Source organism: Desmodus rotundus, chromosome X (assembly GCF_022682495.2).
Source record: "Desmodus rotundus isolate HL8 chromosome X, HLdesRot8A.1, whole genome shotgun sequence".
NCBI classification, from domain to species: Eukaryota; Metazoa; Chordata; class Mammalia; order Chiroptera; family Phyllostomidae; genus Desmodus; species Desmodus rotundus.
This window is the reverse complement of record NC_071400.1, coordinates 63,526,689-63,545,186: the sequence shown is the minus strand read 5'-3', so window position 1 is coordinate 63,545,186 and position 18,498 is coordinate 63,526,689. Positions and strand designations below refer to the sequence as shown.

Sequence of the window (18,498 nt, the reverse complement as noted above, 5' to 3'; positions counted from 1 at the left end):
TAATTACATTTTGTCATCAGCACAGAAGATAAAAAGTTATCTTTCTCAATGTTTATACTGATAATTTTCTCATTTACTGATTTTGCTAAAATATCCACTATGTGCAATATAGTAGATATGTGCAATAATGGTGACTGAAAAAATATAAGTCACCACTGTTCATTGTATTTTAATAAAAATAGCTGTAGTATCTCATATCTTAGAATGTTTACTGAGTTTTGTGTTTTCAAAAATAGTTTAACATGTTGAGGTCATTTCTTCATATTCCTACTTTACTTTTATTTTTAATGAGGAACGACTGCTGAATTTTCATCAAATGTTTTCTCAGTACCTACTGATATGATCGTATGGGTTATTGATAGGTAATTGATACAGAACTATTCTTAAAATCTTAAAACAAGGCCAAACTAGTAGCATGATATTATTCTTTTGATCCATTGGTGAATTCTATATGTTGATAGTTTACTAAGGTTTTAATATCTACCATTTATATGTGCAATTCATTGTTTGTATGATATAAAGATTTGGTATTAAGATTATACTGACTTTATGAAATTAATTGGGGTTAAGAAGTTTTAACACTGGAATCATTTGTCATTTAAAGGTTACTTAGAAATCAAGCTCTGAATCCACTTGCTCCTGATGGGTTTTTTTCTCTCTTTTTAAATTATAAAAAAGATCAGGCATAAAGAATGTGTGTTCACTTGCAAATTATTTTGCTAAATATTATATTTTAATACTTACCTATTTCATATATATAGTTATACTTTATTTTAACTGTTGTTTAGTATCTCATCATATAGTTCTACCACAATTTATCCCTTCATCTATTGATGAATGTTTAGGTTGCTCCATGTTTTCTCTATTGTAAACAATGTTGTACAGTACATATTCTTGGATGCCTACCTGTTTTGGTGTCAGGAAAAAAACTTAAATCATCTCACTATATCTTTTATTTAAAATGGCCTATTAAATTTTTCTTTTTCTTGTGTACATTTTTTATTTGTACTCTGTTTAAGAGTAATCCATTACTTAAGATTTTAAATGTGTTTTCAATGTTAAAGGTAAAATCTAGATGGTGGGTATTAAGGATGTTCTCAGCAAATCTTTCAACTTTGCTTCATATGAAGCAAATGTTTCATACTTAAAATGCTGGGAAGAAATATGCTGTCAAAGCTGCAGATGGCATACTCTTATTCTTTTCGAGAGTATAGATATGATTCATTCTTCATTTCTTCTCATTTTTTTGCCCTTATTTTTCTTTATCAGGTTCATTAATCATTTAACAGCAAGCCAAAAAGAGTAGGTTTATTCTGTTTTTGTTTATAATTTTTACTAATTTCAGTCATCTTTTTTAAAGATTTTATTTATTTATTTTTAGAGAGAGGACAACGGAAGGAGACCAAGAGAAACAATTAATGTGTGGTTGCCTCTCGTGTGTCCTCTATACTGGGGACCTGGCCCACAACCCAGGCTTGTGCCCTGACAGAGAATTGAACTGGCGAGCCTTTGTTTCGAAGTCCAGTGCTCAATTCACTGAGCCACACCCGCCAGGGCAATTTCAGTTATCTTTCTTTATTCCTTCTTCCTTTATCTTGCTTTCTTTTCCTGTTATTTCCCTAACGTCATAAAATGAGTACTAAATTCATCCTAGTTGTAATTAATTAATAATGAAGACATTTTAGGGGATATATTTTCTTCAGATTATAGCTTTCACAATGACCAAGAAGTTTTTTCGTAATGTCTTCTCTTTTTTTATTGCTTTCTAGGTAGTTCATAATTTCAGTTTTGATTTTTCTCCTTGATCCAAAATTTATCTAGGAGTGTGGTTTCTGATCTCCAATTAAGAATATTTTTGGCTCTGACCTGGTAGCTCAGTTGTTACAGCATTGTCTCAGATGTGTCAAGGTTGCAGGTTAGGCCTCCTACCCAGTCATGGCACATACAAGAATCAACCAGTGAAATGTATCAGTAAGTGGCACAACAAATCTCTCAACATTTCTTTCTCTCTCTCTAAAATCAATAAATTAAAAAAATAAAAATAATATTTTGGCCATTTGTTTCATTATTTCCAATTTTACTGAGAGATACAGAATATAAAATCCCTTTTCTTTAACTGAAGGTTTTCTTTGGGCCATATATGCAACCAACCTTTTTAATGGCTTGTGGACTATAAAAATATATGTTCCCTATTTGAAAATATATCCATACATATACATCAAATGGAGTTTATGGATTCTATTATCCAATTCCTCTATATTTATTCACTTATTGTTTGTTAGATCTGTACTATTTGGAAAGAAAGGTACCTGAAATTTCCTATTATACTTAATATTTATCCCTTTTCCCTGAATCTATTAGGAGTTCTGAGTTTAAATTATTAGCAAAAATATTTATAGTGCCTACAGTTCTCTGATATAACTTAATATGTGAAGTAAGTAACTTCATAATATCCTGTTTGATGCTTTAACTTTATCTTCTTCCTTCTGAGATAGATATTAATATTCATCCCTGCTTGCTCTTTGCTTGCTTATACCTTTATCTTAGCTTTTCTTTATCACTGTTTTAAGTATGTTTTTATAAACAACACATGTGGCTTTTGTCTTCTAACCCCATCTGACATTCTGAGTTCTTTTAAGAAGCAAGTGCAATATATCCAAATTTGATATTAGCAAATGATGTATTTAATTTTACTACTTCCATCTTATTTTAGGTTCTTTGTTGTTTCCTTTGTTCCTGTTAGTTTAGAATTATATCATATTTTTTCCTTTTTACTAGTGCTTAGCTTCTTTTTTCTGACATTCAAAATCAAACACTAATAAACTAATTCAGCAAAGCTGCAGGAAACCAAGTCAACACTTAACATTTAAAAGTCAGTTGTGCCCTTGCTGGTGTAGCTCAGTGGATTGAGCACAGGCTGCGAACCAAAGGTCGCAGGTTTGATTCCCAGTCAGGGCACATGCCTGGGTTGCAGGCCAGGTTCCCAGTTGGGGGCACATGGGAGGCAACCACACATTGATGTTTCTCTCAGCCTCTTCCTCCTTTCCTTCTCCTCTCTCTAAATAAGTCAATAAAATCTTAAAAAAAAAAGTCAGTTGTAATTCTATACACTGAAATAAATAATCCAAAAAGGAAATTAAGGAAACCACTCCATTTACAATTGCATCAAAAAGAACAAACTTAATTAAGGAGACAAAAGATAACACTGAAAATTACAAAACATTGCTAAAATAAAAGACATAAATAAATGGAAACACAACTTGTATTTAAGGATTGTAAGCCTTAATATTGTTCAGATGTCAACACCAAAAAAGATCTGTAGATTCAGTTCAATCCTTATCAAAATCCAAGTGACATTTTTCTCACAAGTAAAAAAAAAATCCCAAAATTCATATGGAATCTCAAAGAATATCAAATACCCTAAACAATCTTGAAAAAGAAGAAACTTCAAGTTCCTGATTTCAAAACATACTACAAAGCTATTATAATCAAAATAGTATGATACTGGCATAAAGACAGACAAAAAGATCAATGAAATAGACTACAGAGGCTGAAATAAGTCTTCATGTATATCATCAAATTATTTTTGACAAGGATACCAAGAACATTTGATGGGGAAAAGATATTCTTTTCAACGAATGGTGGGGTAAACTGAGTACCCCCATGCAAAACAAGAAAGTTGGAACCTTACACCTCATGCTATATACAAAAATTAACTCAAAGTAAATCAAACACCTAAATATAAGAGCTAATTTTGTAAAACTTTTAGAAGAAAACACAGGAGAAAAGCTTCATGTCACTGGATTTAGCAATGAATTTTTTGATATGACACCAAAAGCACATAGGTAAAAGAAAAAAATAGATAAACTGGACCTAATCAAAATTAAAAACTTTTGTGCATCAAAGGCATATTAAGAAAGTGAAAAGGCAATCCATAAGATGGGAGCAAATATTTGCAATTCATATCTAATAAGTCATCAATACTCAGAATACATATATAAAAACTACTACAACTCAACAACAAAAAGACAAACAATCCAATTCAACAATTGGCAAAGGACTTGAATAAATATTTCTCCAAAGAAGAAATACAAGTGGTCAATAAACAAATGAAAAGAGGTTCAACTTCATTAAGTATTAGGTAATTGTAAATTAAAATCAGAATGAGATGCCGCTTTACACCACTTAGGATGGCTATGAAAAAAACAACAAAATAACAAGTGTTGACAATAATGTGGAGAAATTGGAACCCTTGTGTATTGCTGGTGGGAATGTAAAATGGTGTAACCACTGTGGAAAACAGTGTAGTAATTCCTAAAAAATTAAACATAGAATTACCATACAATCTAGCAATTTCACATCTACGTATGTAACAAAAAGAATTAAAAGGGAACAGGTATTTTTGCACCAATGTTCATAGCAGCATTATTCACAATAGTCAAAAAGTGGAAATAATACAAATGTCCATCAGTTGATGGATAAAAACAAATGTGATATATATATATATATACACACACATACATACATACATACAATGGAACATAATTCAGCCTTAAAAAGGAATGCAATTCTGATACATGCCACTACATGGATGCATCCCGAAAACAGTTTGTTAAATGAAATAACCCACAGACAAAGAGTAAATACTGTGTGACTGCACTTACATGAAACACCTAGAATAGATAAATTCACATAGAAAGAAAGTAGAATAGTGGTTACTAGGGACTGGGGAAGTGAAGAATTGAGAGTTGTTATTTAATGGATTCAGGGTTTCAGCTTGCAATGATGAAAAAAATCTGAAGTTGGATGGTGGTGATGGTTGTACAACAATGTCAATGTACTTAATGTACTTTAAGTGTACACTGAATTGTACACTTAAAATGGTTCAAATGGTATATTTTATGTTATGTACATCTGACACAATAAAAAGGTATTTTTAAGAGTTGAGGCCCTGGCTGGTGTGGCTCAGTTGGTTGGAGCAATGTTCCCTAACCACAAGGTTGAAGGTTCGATTCCTAGTCAGGGCAAGAGCCTAGGTTGCAGGTTCAATCCCCAGTCCAGATGTGTCCAATCGCCAGTCAAGGCACATATGGAAAACAACCAATCAATGTTTCTCTCTCACATTGATGTTTGTCTCTCTCTAAAAGCAAGGATAAAAAATGTCAAGCGAGGATTTAAAAAAAGGTGTGTGGGGGGGATTAAAGAACTCACACAGTACTTGTCTTTCTCTGTCAGACTTATCTCACTTAGCCTGCCTGCAAGATTTATCCATGTTGTCAAAAAATGGCAGGATTTCCTTCTTTCTAACAGCTGAATAATATTCCCCTGTGTGTGTGTGGTGTGTGTGTGTGTGAGTGTGAGACATCTTCTTTATTCATTAATCCACTGATGGACATTTAGGTTGTTTCCATATCGTGGCTATTATGAATAATACTGCAATGAATGTAAGTAGGAAGGTATCCGTTTGATATAAAAATACTGTATGATATTTATATGTGAAATCTTAAAAAACTGAAATTTTAAAAACAGAGAAGTAGAATAGTAGTTACCAGGGGCTGGAGAGTGGGGATTTGGGAGATGTTTAAGGGTACGAACGTAACTACAGTCAAACCCTTGGTTATTGAATGTCTCCCATCTCGAACAATTAGGTTCTCAATCAAGTTGTTCACAGAACAAATGCCTTGATTGTTGAACAAAATTGGTTCTCAGCCTGATATCCCTTTCGTACTGATACCTGTATGATCAGTCTCCCATCTCTGAGGTGACAAAGGAGATTCAGTTTTCAAACAAATCACTTCTTGAACAGCCTTCTGGAACAAATTAAGTTCCAGAACCAAGGTTCCACTGTAGCAGATAAATAAGTTCTGGAGAGCTCATGTACCACATAGTGATCATAGTCAACAATACTGTATTATAAACTTCAAAGTTGCTAAGAGACTAAATCCTCACTGTTCTCAACACACAAAAAATCATAATTATATGACATGATGGAGGTGTTGGTAATCACATAGCAATAGATAAAATGTGTCAAATCAATATAGTGTATACCTTAAAGTTACACAGTGTTATATGTCAATTATATCTCTATAAAAAGGGCTTAAAAAGAGTTGAGGAACTCAAAGAACAAAAGCAAGAAATGCTAAATTTAGAAGAGATTTAAAGACAAGTGTTTATGATTTTCTGTCTAACCTATGATGAATAATAAGTCCTAAATGTCCCTGTAATTAGCTAGAAGTCCTCCCCTTGTGATAGATCAACAGATCTTCTCTCAAGAATAATGAATAAATTTTGATGCCCTCTGATTAAATTAGGAAATGCAAGTCTTTCATGTGTCAAGATAAACTACTTCGTTTTACCCTTTGATCCTATGGATTAAAAATAGGGAATAAACAACTCTAAAAATTTACAACTGCTATCCTAGATGTATTGCTAGAAGTAAAAATCCACTAAAAAGGTATGGCCAAGGTCTTCAAAGGTCCACTTCTAATTCAGTGAGTCGAAAGTAAACCTGTCAACATAGCACCTGAATCCACTGGAGAGCTTTCAGCTACTGAATAACCCTCCTTTAAACACAGACAGACACACACACATACACTGTTGTATGAATGATAATCACTTTGATAAGGTAACTTTCACACATTGCCAATGAAGAGTTCTTACACAATAAAGGGATGATGAACCACAAATGGCAAACAAGAGAGCGGTGACAGCTAATGGAGTTGACATAGTCAGAAGCCAGAAAAGTGACAGTCTACAAAACTGATCCCTTAATCTTACTGACTCTAGGTAAGTGCACCTCCCCTCAAAAACCATCAAATATCAAATTTTCAATGTTATAAATATTAACTTATATGGATGATAAATATAATAGAGGTCAAATACAAATTTACCAAATACTTTTCAACCACTACAATACTACTTTTAAAAGATTTACAGTCCTTTTACGAATGTTAACTAAACACGATCTATTATAATATATGGCATGCTAAAAATGTAAACAAATCCTTTCCTGAGACAAGGCACAATATCAACATGACTAACCTGCATATGTATTTATTCAAGATAAGAGGCATTTCATTTCCAAAAGGTAAACTATGGCCTTATCAGCTATGTCTCTTAATGCAAACACCAACAATGAAGTACAGAATGAGGTCAGAGGGTATATGGATCTGTTTCTGCAAACGTGAAAGTAGGAAGAAATCAACAACATTATAAAAGCTGTATTATAAAATAACTTGTTCACATAAGGATGAACACTATGAAGGCTTCATAATGGTGCATACTTTACAAAGCAGTCTATCAATGACTATTCTGGATAAATAGAGGTTGATCAGTATTTTATCACAATTATTTAATGAACACCCAAACATGTACCACATGCTTTATAGGCACTATCTCTAATCAGCATTTTGTTTCTCAAGCTGAATAGTAGGCACACAGGTTCCACTGTATTACTCTTTATTATTTTTTGTGTATCAGAAGTATTTACTGTGTTTTTTAAAGTGAAAAACTAGCCCTGGACAGTGTGGCTCAGTTTGTTGGAGTGTTGTCCTGTGCACCAAAAGGCTGCAGGTTCAAGCCTTGGTCAAGGCACATACATAGGTTGCCAGTTCAATCCCCAGTTGGGCACACAGGCAACCAAGAGATGTTTCTCTCACATCGATATCTGTCTGTCTGTCTGTCTCACTCTCTCTAAAATAAACAAACATATCCTTGGGTGAGGAATTTTTTAAGTGAAAAACTACACCTTCAAAGTGTTAAGTAGCTTACTTTCCCCAAGGTACCTACCTAACTGGCACAGGCAACATCGTACCCAGGTTTGCTGTATTCTGATACCCAAGCACTCTCCAATTCATCACTCTGTCTCTCAGAAACAATATTCACAGTGATGACTGCAGATACCTCAGTCACAAGCCACTTTCCATGGAGGAGCTGTGTATCACCCCAGAACTACAGCTAAATAAAATAAACACACATGCTAGGGCAATGTCAATTTGTAAATGGTAACACCAAAGAATTAATCAAGAAATCAAAATATAGCCCTGGCTGCTGTGGCTCAGTGGACTGAGTGCCAGCCTGCAACCCAAAAGGTTGCCTGTTGGACTCCTGGTCAGGGCACATGCCTGGGTTGCATGCCAACTCCCCAGTTGGGGGTGTGCGACAAGCAACCAATTGATGTTTCTCTCACACATCAATGTTTCTCTCCCTCTCTCTCTCTAAAAATAAGTAAAAATATTTAATTAAATCAACATATAAAGGTCATGATCTGGCAATATTAGCATGTTAAAGTTTTTAGATAGCCATGGTATTAATACCTAAAGAAAAATACTCATTGGCAGTAGTCAGGATAATACATGGAAAGGGGAGTGAAACTCATACAGAACCAGGGTCCCTTGTCTTCCAGTACTGTTGAACAAAGACTATGTCCTCATCCAGTCAGGACCTGACCCTTCAGTTCATTTGGTTGGTCTATTGTATTAGCAGGAGAACACAGAGGAACATGTATTTCCTATATTTACCAAGCCAGCTTCTGGTTGTAATTTAATTTCCCATGTATATAGCCTAGAGATCAACTAGATCATCTGACCTAACAACTATATTCTTCATTCTGAATTAATAAACTTATATCCTAGATTTAGGCATTTACTGTATTTTTCAGACTGTAAGACACACTGTCGCTCCCCAAAATTTGGGAGGAAAATGGGGGAGTGTGTCTTACAGTCTGAATGTAGCTTACCTGGCTTCCTTGGGAGGGGGGCGGTGGAGTGGAGTTTTTTCCCCTATTTTCCTCCTCTAAAACCTAGGTGCGTCTTATGGTCCGGTGCGTCTCATAGTCCGAAAAATACAGTAAGTTAGCATGAGTCAGCATCCCCCAATGTATCCAACATTGATAAAAGGTGAAGGCCAGACTTTGAACCATGGTAACACAATAAGAAACTGTTCCTCAAGCCATGGAACGTCCTTAAATGACATTATTAATTGGTACCCCTTGTGCGTCACCAGTTTAATGTTAAGATCCTTATTTTAGCCCTGGCCAGTGTGGCTCAGTTGGTTAGAGCACCATCCTATACACCAAAAAGTTGTGGGTTCCATCCCCATTTGGGGAATGTACAGGAGGCAGGCAATCAATGTTTCCCTGTCTCTCTCCCCACTCTCCCCCCTTCCTGTCTCTCTCTAAAACCAATGAAAAACATGTCCTTGGGTGAAGATTAAAAAAAGAACCTTATTTTAAACAGAGTCCATTTAAGAAACAATGTGTTCAAAAGTGGTTTAAAAACATAAAAGAATGGTCTGCTCAAAAAACTAATGAGGGGAAATTTCTTAAGTCATCTATGCAAATGTTTTATATATAACTGATGGAATATAAATCCGTGTTCTGCCCCTCTGGGCAAGTTACTTAATGTATCTAAACCTCAGTTCTAGCATCTGAAAACTAATCATCCCTACCTAATGTAACTATTGCAAGGATTAGACAAAACATTCAAATTAAGTACCTGTATAAGTGTTCAATTAATATTAATTTTGATGAAAGGAAAGCGTATGGTATCATTATTAATAACTTAAGAAACACTAAAATTCCTCAACCACAAATTGCCAAATTGGGGGGTTTTCAGAAACTCAACAGTCCTATTTAGGAAGAGATCACATAAAACAAAGAGGTAATTCCAATTAACAGATATAGAAGGAATTGGGGAAATAGAAAATCACCATTATAATACCACAGTAATACTACAGGTAAAATATACCAATTGATGCCAAAACAATGGGGGGAAGTTTGAGGCGAAACAGTTATTTGCATAGTCTCAAAGTATCTACACCCAAGATATTCATTAATCTAAGATATTCATTAATTAATTAATTAAAGGGAAAATATTTACTTAACAGTACAGAAAACCTATCATATGCTACCCTAAGTGGTCAAGGTTATAACCAGCATAATCCACATCGACAACATGTGCACCCCTGCTACGATGCACTGAGAAGAGTGCATCACTCCTGTAGTACCTTTGCCACAATTCACAGCCTAAATCAAATCATGAGAAACCATAAGACAGACCCAAATTAGGGGACGTTCTACAAAATAACTGAGCAGTACTCTTCAAAAGCTCAAGATTATGGAAAACAAGGAAAGACTGAAGAACTATTACATCTTGGAAGAGACTAAGGGAACATAACTAAATGCAGTGTGGAGCCCTGGATTGAATCATAGCAATGAAAAAGGACGTCAGTAGAAGAACTGGTGGAATCCAAATAAGTCCTACACTTTATAGTATTGTCCTAACGATAATTTCTTACATTTTGATAAATAGTCTCTGGTTAAGATATTAACATAAAGGAAAACTGAGTGAAGGGCATAAAGGAACTTTCTAGGTTATCTTTGCAAATTTTCTGTTAGTAGCAAATTATATCTCAGGAAAAAAAGTTAAAAAGAATAAACTAAGTAGTAAAGGAGTGGTATCCCTGTTGCCTGCTACTCCCAACCCCACCAGTTCCTTCAAACAAACCTATGTTTTAACAGCTCTTTCATCTGATTTTCACTAATTCCAATCTCCAAACCTTCATACCAACTATAAACTCCTTCTACTTATGAAAATAGGGCCTGTGGCTGCTTTTTCTCCATTCTGTCCCAATCACTTAGCACAGTTCTGGCATATTATAGACACTAGATATTTATTTGTTGAATGAATGAACAAACGAATGAATGGCAGCTGTGTATACTGTATTCATTTCCTATTGCTATTGTAACAAATTACCAGGAATTCTGTGACTTAAAACAACACAAATTTATCACCTTCCAGTTTTGCAGATCAGAAGTCCAAAGTGAGTCTTGCTAGACTAAAATCAAGGTGTTGGCAAGGCTTTATTCCTACTGTACACTTGAGGGAAGAATGAACCTGTTTCCTTGCCTTTTCCAGCTTTTAGAGGTTGCACACATTCCTTGGTTCATTGCCCACTTCCAACAATTGCATCACTCCAACCTCTACTTCCATCTTCGGATCTCCTTCTGACTATGGCCATCCTTCCTACTCTCTTATAAGGACCCTTGTGATGGGCCAACCTAGATAATCGAGGATAATCTACCAAAATCTTTAATTTTGTGTAATGTAAGGTAAAATATTCATAGGTTTCAGGGATTAGGTCACAGTCATCTTTGAGATGCAATTATTCAGCCTACTATATGTATCAATTTATTATCTACGAAGCAGATAGCTCAAAACTAACCCTTTGAAGTAACGAGGAAAATGAATATTTCAAACCAACTATCTCCTGCTGCTCTTAATCTGTCATTTTATGAAAGTGCCTGCCTTTGGTTTATATTTAATAAAGTTATTTGAATAGTTTTTAAACAGAGACTAGAACATACTATTTAAGTAAATTTTATCCCTCCTCACTTCAATGAGAGTATTTACACTTTGAAGGTTGGGTGTGGTTAAGGCAGTGGGAAATCCAAACTGAGTAACATTTTTTGGGGGTGTGACTAAATGTAACGAGCATTTTCCTGTGTGGCCCAAACAGAATCTGGAAAACATTTCCAAGAGGGTCATAACAAAAATATTTTGATAGCAAAAAGTACCCCAGGGTGATTACTCTGAATAACAATATGTATTCAGAAAACAGAAATTCCAGCATATATTTTTAAATTACTCAGCTATTTTCACATTATTGAATTCTAATTTCACAATTAAATGTAGGTTTGATGCCTAAAAATATACTTCTCCACGATTTTAGTAGAAGCTTTCAGCGTAGAAGTATGAATTTGTAAACGATTTCTTCCACTGCATTGCTTTGCATATATTCACTACGGTAATGAAAGTATCAACGTATCAACCTAAGTCAATTTTGTCTTTTTTTCCATTTATTTGTATTGTTGACACTAATATATGTCCCATTTTCTACCCTTTCCTCAAGCGACTGTGTCTTTTTTTAATCTTTCTTTCAGTAATGTTTTTCACTGATTTCAGAGACTATAGCTAGACTTTTTAAAGAAGGCCTGTTTAATTACCCTGGAAAGCACCCAGTCACATGGGACCCTACAATGAAGTTTATTGCAGGTGCACTCAGTTACATTTTAGAAACAAACATTTGCAGATATCTACAATGGTCCTTCATTTAAAAACAGCCCCATTATATGAAACTCAGTTCCATCAAGAAAACAAATGACAAATGTACTAGTGAAAATATTTTTCCAAGCATAACCTGGTTACGTTTCCATGTGTAAAAGCAGAGCACTGCTGATTCTGAAGTTGTTAGTGGAGGAGAAAACTATTAAAAACTCTTGTGATTGACTTCTTCTAAGAGTTAATAAACAGGCCTTTCAGTAACATCTGACAAGGTCTCTCAACACCATGAACTAAAATAAAGTCTTTTAAACAGCAATTATGATTTATTGCCCTCACTCACAGTAAATTACCAATATAGCAAGGAATTACGAACTAATTTACCAAGTTCTTTACAAAGAATAATAGGTCAAAATATTTCTACTAATGCATAAAAAAAGTAAGGAAACCATAAAATATGAAATGCAGATGTTTATGACCTAATCCTAAATCTAATCCACATCATCAAAGGGTTTGTTTGTTTGTTTTAACATCTTCAAAGTCATATATCGGCAGTAAAATATCTATCCTGGTTCTCTGCACTGCCATAACACTCTAAACAAATGGATATGGTGCTTTTAAGAATTGTTACACAAGGCTCAAATATCCACAGTGACGGGGAGGGGGGTGCCATCAAGAGAAAAAGGTATAAAAACCTTTTGTTGAGCTGTGAATTTCAAATAAAACAGGTAAAATTATATTTACAAAGAACAGAACAGCCTAATCTCAAGGGAGAAGTCTAAGCAAGAGGTGGTGTGAATGCATTACAGTTCACACATTTTAATGTTAATAAATAGAATACATATCAAACTGACAAGAGAGAAGAACTGACATATCACTTTTACATATTCCACACATGCACATAAACAAAGATTGGAAAAGAATCTAGAACAATTTAAACATTTAAACTACTTGTTGGGATGTTTTTTATAAAATTGTTTATTTTTTTTCTTTAAAAAAATTTTTTTTCCAAAATTGTTTAATTATATAATAAGGAAGACTTTGTGAAAAAAATACGAGAAGTTGCCCATGGAAACTGCATAATACTCACGGTAAAGTAATTAAACAGTGATGCCCTTATCCTTCTGGGATTCTAAATAAGTTAGTTTTCCTTAATTCCAAACATTTAGAAAATGAAATCATATCCACCAATTACATCATTTAAGTCCACTAATTCTGACATTGCTTTCATAATAGAAAACTGCAATTGCTGTTCTCTGTATAAAGTAAAATGTGCGTAGTATAATTGACAGCACTTGCTCCACATGAGACAGTCCCAAATCTAACCATGTATCCAAGTACCTGGGGAAATTTTTTTTGCTTTTTTTGTTTTGTTTTGTTTTAATTGAATTTATTGGGGTGACAATGGTTAATAAAGTTTTATAGGTTTCAGGTGTACAATCTGTAATACATCATCTGTATATTGTATTGTGTGTTCACTACCACAAGTCAAGTCTGCTTGCATCACCATTTAGCTCCCCTCACTCTCTTGTACCTCCTCCGTCCTTTCCCTCAGGTAATCACCATACTGTACTCTGTGTCTATGAGGATTTTTCTCTTTGCTTAATCCCTGAAGCCAATCACAGAAAGACAAGTACCACATGATTTCACTCATGTATAGAATCTAATGAACAAAATTAACTAACAAACAAAATAGAAACAGATTCATAGATACAGAGAACAGACTGACAGCTGTCCGAGAGAAAAGGGGTTGGGAGCTGGGTGAAAAACATGATGGGGAACTTCTTAAAAACAAGTTCTTTGCCTTAATCCATGTGGCTTGATTGGTTAGGCATAGTCCCGCAAAGCAAAGGTCACCGGTTAGACCCTGGGTCAGGGCACATGCCTGGGTTATTTCCCTCATCAAGAGAGGCAACAGATTGATGCTTGTCTTACACATAGATGTTTCTCTCCCTCTCTTCCTCCCTCCCTTCCCTCTCTATGAAAATAAATAAAATCTTTTTTAAAAAAAGAAAATAAATAAAATCCTTAATAAAAAATAAGTTCCTGGGTCCCACTTGCTGGAGATTATGATTTGGAAAGTCTGAAGTGAATGCAAGGAATCAGTACATATGATATATAATATAAAGGTCACATTAGTGTATTCAGGGACTTCCTCCTCTGATTCAGCTAGTTCTTGGGACTGTTCCCTTATTTCAGGGCTTTTCAAACTCTGCTGTACATACAAATCACCTGCAGATGTTAAGAGGCAGATTCTGATTCAATGGGTCTAGAATGAGGCCTAGGAACATGCAATTCAAACAAGCTCCCAGGGGACGGTCCATGCTGCTGGTCCAGGGACTACACTTGGCATAGTGAAACCTTATGGGATCTTTCAAGTTTTCCACAGGTGAATGATAGGACAAAGATCCTACCACTAGAATTTTTTCTTCAAGTTTTACCTGAACATAATTTAGCATAGCTACAGTGCACAATTTGTAAGATACTTGACCTAGCTTGACTATGGAGCCTACTACCAAGTGAATGTGAATTACGTGTTACTACTGTCACAATGAAAAGGTGAAATTAAAATTTACGTAATTTCCAATATATATACAAGGATGTTCGCCACACCCATGGTTATAATAGTAAAATACTGGAGAAAAATCTAGATGTCCAATAATAGAAGACTGATTAAATAAATTATAAGGGCATCTATTAAAATAATTATATAAATGTACAATTACTGGCAATGAAAATATGTTAGTGGTTAAGTTTTTTTTAAAGGTTTTGTAAAATCCTATAGTTTGATTCCATTTTGTGGAGGAGAAAATATACAAAAAATATGCAAAACAAAAGAGTCAAGAAAGATATATACTAAGTTGTTTAAAGCATCCTCCAAGTAGCAGAACTTCAAGTGGTTTTGATGTTTGTTTTTTTGCATTATGTACTATTTCTACTGTGACACAGACCTTATAAAATTCTTAAAGGGTAAAAAGGGGTTGAGAAGAAAATCAAGCAAATCCCATACCTGTACACACCTTTCAAGAACTACTAGAATGGATCTAATGCTAAGTAATTTGCATTCCACAGATTCATCAAGGGACTTCCTAGATACAAAGCACTTTGAAAGCCTGTTAAATTGTTGTTTTGCATCTCATCCAGACTTAATGAATCTGAATCTGTGACAGTATGCTCTGGAATTTGCATATGAAGCAAACAATGACTTTCACAAAGTAAAGTTTGGAAACCAGGCGTTAAAACAGCTTCCTAGAAATGCAGGGGCTTGCACTAAATTTCAACCTATCTAAATAGCAACCTACAGCATATTCAGAGTGTGTGAGATCTTACACACCCACAAGCAGAGACCACTGCAATCTGAACAACAACCTGTATTGAACTACTGGCTTTATTCAATATTAATTTTAAGCATCTTGTGTGAATACTTCTCATAAGCTGATTTGAGGTCACAAAAGTTTTCCTTGTATTTGACCTACACCTGTCTGAAACTATTCTATTTGCATTATAACTCCTTCTGTAATACTCGACCCCCATTTTGTCATTCGTCAGTTAGAAGTCCACATAAACATTTAATATGGAACCAAATGTCTAAGTGACTTAACTATGGTCTTGTTGGTTTCATTTCTCCTTTCTGAGCACATTTCATTTGACTAACCCCAGTAGATTCTATTGATTATTTCTTCCAGAGATCCTCCTTGACATAGACTCAAAGGCATGGGGGAGTCTATATTAATAGAGGTCCTCCAAGAATTAAGAAAAGCATTTCTTTTTCTAAATAACATTATGTGAACCCCCGCCCCCCAATTTGCTGCAAGAAAAAAAAGAAAAGGAAGATACCACACAATATACAGGGTCTGGCAGAAGTAACACCATTGAGTGTGTTTGGTAGGGTTTCACATGAGATGGACAGCGATTTGAACATTTCACCTAAAATGTCATATGGTGTGCTTGAGTGTGATATTATGTTACAGAATTACATGCTTATGATTTTGTAATAAAAGATTTTTATGTCATAAAAAAGAGGTGTTATTTGTGCCGGGCTCTGTATTTCTAACATATCATGATAGCCTCAAGTACATATAAAACAGTCAACTCATGAGGCATAAATTTAGTAAAAGTTTTCAAAATGAGACTTTAAGAGTTTCAGGAATTTCCTAATTATTAATAAGTTAAGAGGTTTTCCCAAACAAGGCCACAATACCGTCCTCCCACCTCAAAATAGAGGGAAAAGCCAACAGGAAAAAAAAAAAGTTGGTATGAGCTCCTAAGAGGATCTAGAAAGGAAGCATTAATTTTAGAGAGGTGAGGGGACAAACCCTTATTACATTTTAATCCTGGATCATTCAGAAGGCCAGGTCAACTGAAACTGGAATTTATTAAAACAAAAAAGATTATATACCCACCTGCAACTCACACCAAGCAACCTCAACCCATGTTTCGGTGTCCAATCCTTTATATACTGTTTTAAACGCTCCTCTTCCCAACTCAATGTCGAATTTCAGGAACCTGCCACTAGGAGAAGTAGCTACAGCCTTCATTTCTGCTTCTTCTTCCATTTCCTTTTCATTTCTCTCCTTGAAACAATCTTTTGAGGAATCGGAAGCTGCCTTTGAACATTGTGCGAACTTAACTTCTTGTTCACGTCTTAGCACATTAGTAGGCAGCTTTTCTACTCTTGGAATGTTTGTTGCGGTCTTTGTTCTCCCATCTTTGGAGGAAGATTCAATGACTTTGTCGTCAACACTCTTTCTGAAAAATCTCTTCCTTTCTATAGTTTCTCCAGAAGCAGAAATGGTACTGTTTTTTTCCTTTCGTCTAGCTTCCACTGTCAAAATTGTTGCCATATGATGAACTCTGTTTTCAAATGAAACTACATCAGGTTTCTCAGAATCTTCTGTGCTAGCTGGCTCCCCTGAATCAGTAGCCATTGTAATTGAGGTTGGCACTAAATTTTTTCCTGTTCTACTATTTAGTCCAGTTACATTGCATGTATCAGAATTAAGAGAATTGACTTCCTTTTATGTGGTCATGTTTCCATAGTAACCTAAAGGGGGGGAAAAAAGGATATTTTAAAATCACCCCACAAAGGAAATCATTAAGGAGAAAATAAGTCACCTGATTATTTAATCCATTTTTTCTTAATAAGAAGTTTGTTCTTTTTTTCTGCCCAATCTTAGCAACCAGCAGACTCCAGGGACTGTGTCTTATCTTGTTTACCACTGTAGTCCTCAGTGCCTAGCAGCAGGCTACTTGGCACATAGCTCAGTAAGTCTTCATATTGAATGAATGTTGCTTAGAAACCTAGTTCTCAGTCCCATCTATCAATGCAATCCATCATATTTAAAACAAGTATCTAAAGCCTGACTTCACTTAGCTACAAGGTAACAGACACAGTAAGTAAACAAGCCCATAATGTCTCAGTGGTGGTTATTGTCTAAAATTCTGGAATTAACCTGATAGGTATAAAAATACCTATCAGGTTAATTCCAGAATTTGAGACAAAATATACTTATATTTTACTACTTACAAAGTAGTAAAATATACTTATATCAAATTTATTATTTTACCCATTATCAGCATACAATTCAGTGACTTTAAGTACATCTACAATGTTGTGCAATCATCACCATGATCTACTTCCAGAATGCTGCATCATCCCAAACTGAGATTTTGTATCCATTAAACACTAACTCGCCCTGCCTGGTGTGGCTCAGTGGATTGAGTACCAGGCTGCAAATCAAAGGGTTCCTTGTTTCCATTCCCAGTCTGTGCACATGACTGGCTTGTGGGCCAGGTGTCTAAGCAGGGGGCTCCTGAGAGGGAACCACACATTGATGTTTTTCTCCCTCTCTTTCTCCCTCATTTCCCCTCTCTCTAAAAATAAATAAAGAAAATCTTTTAAAAAATAACTCTTCATCTCCCAGTCCCTAAGTAATCTCTATCATACTGTCTCTATGAATGTTTATTCTCAGGACTTCACATAAGTGGAATCATACAATATTTTCCCCTTTGTGTCTGGATTATTTCACTCAACATAATATTTGCAAGGTTCACTGACGTTGCAGCATGTATTAGAATTTTGTTCCTTTTTAAGGTTGAACAATATTACATTCTATGAATATACCACATTTTGTTTATCCATCCATCTGGTCAATGAACAGGGTTGTTTCCACCTTTTGATTATTATGAATAATGCTGCTATGAACATCCAGTAGTTTTGAGTAAAACAAATATTTGATTATGAGCTTGCCTTCAGATTTTAGCAGAAAGAAACTACTGTGGAATATGAACGCATTATACTAAAAAAATTAACACACTACACTAAATCTTTCAAGAAAAACATTAAAATACACATCCTCTTGAACCACCAATTCTACTTATACGAATCTGTCTTAGAAAACAGTCAATTTGCCCGGCAAAGATTTAATTACAAAGACAT

General features: G+C 34.9%; 1 protein-coding gene across 1 annotated transcript in view; it reads right to left on the bottom strand.

Annotated features, from left to right (window-relative positions):
- The window catches only part of FAM120C (family with sequence similarity 120 member C), a 233,795-nt gene extending 216,733 nt beyond the window's left edge, over nt 1-17,062 (bottom strand). The window contains exon 1 of the mRNA XM_053916879.2: nt 16,463-17,062. Within this exon, the coding sequence (XP_053772854.1) occupies nt 16,463-16,987 (525 nt within the window). The 5' untranslated portion in view covers nt 16,988-17,062. The remainder of the gene's footprint in view (nt 1-16,462) is intronic.
- Between the last annotated feature and the right edge of the window lie 1,436 nt (nt 17,063-18,498).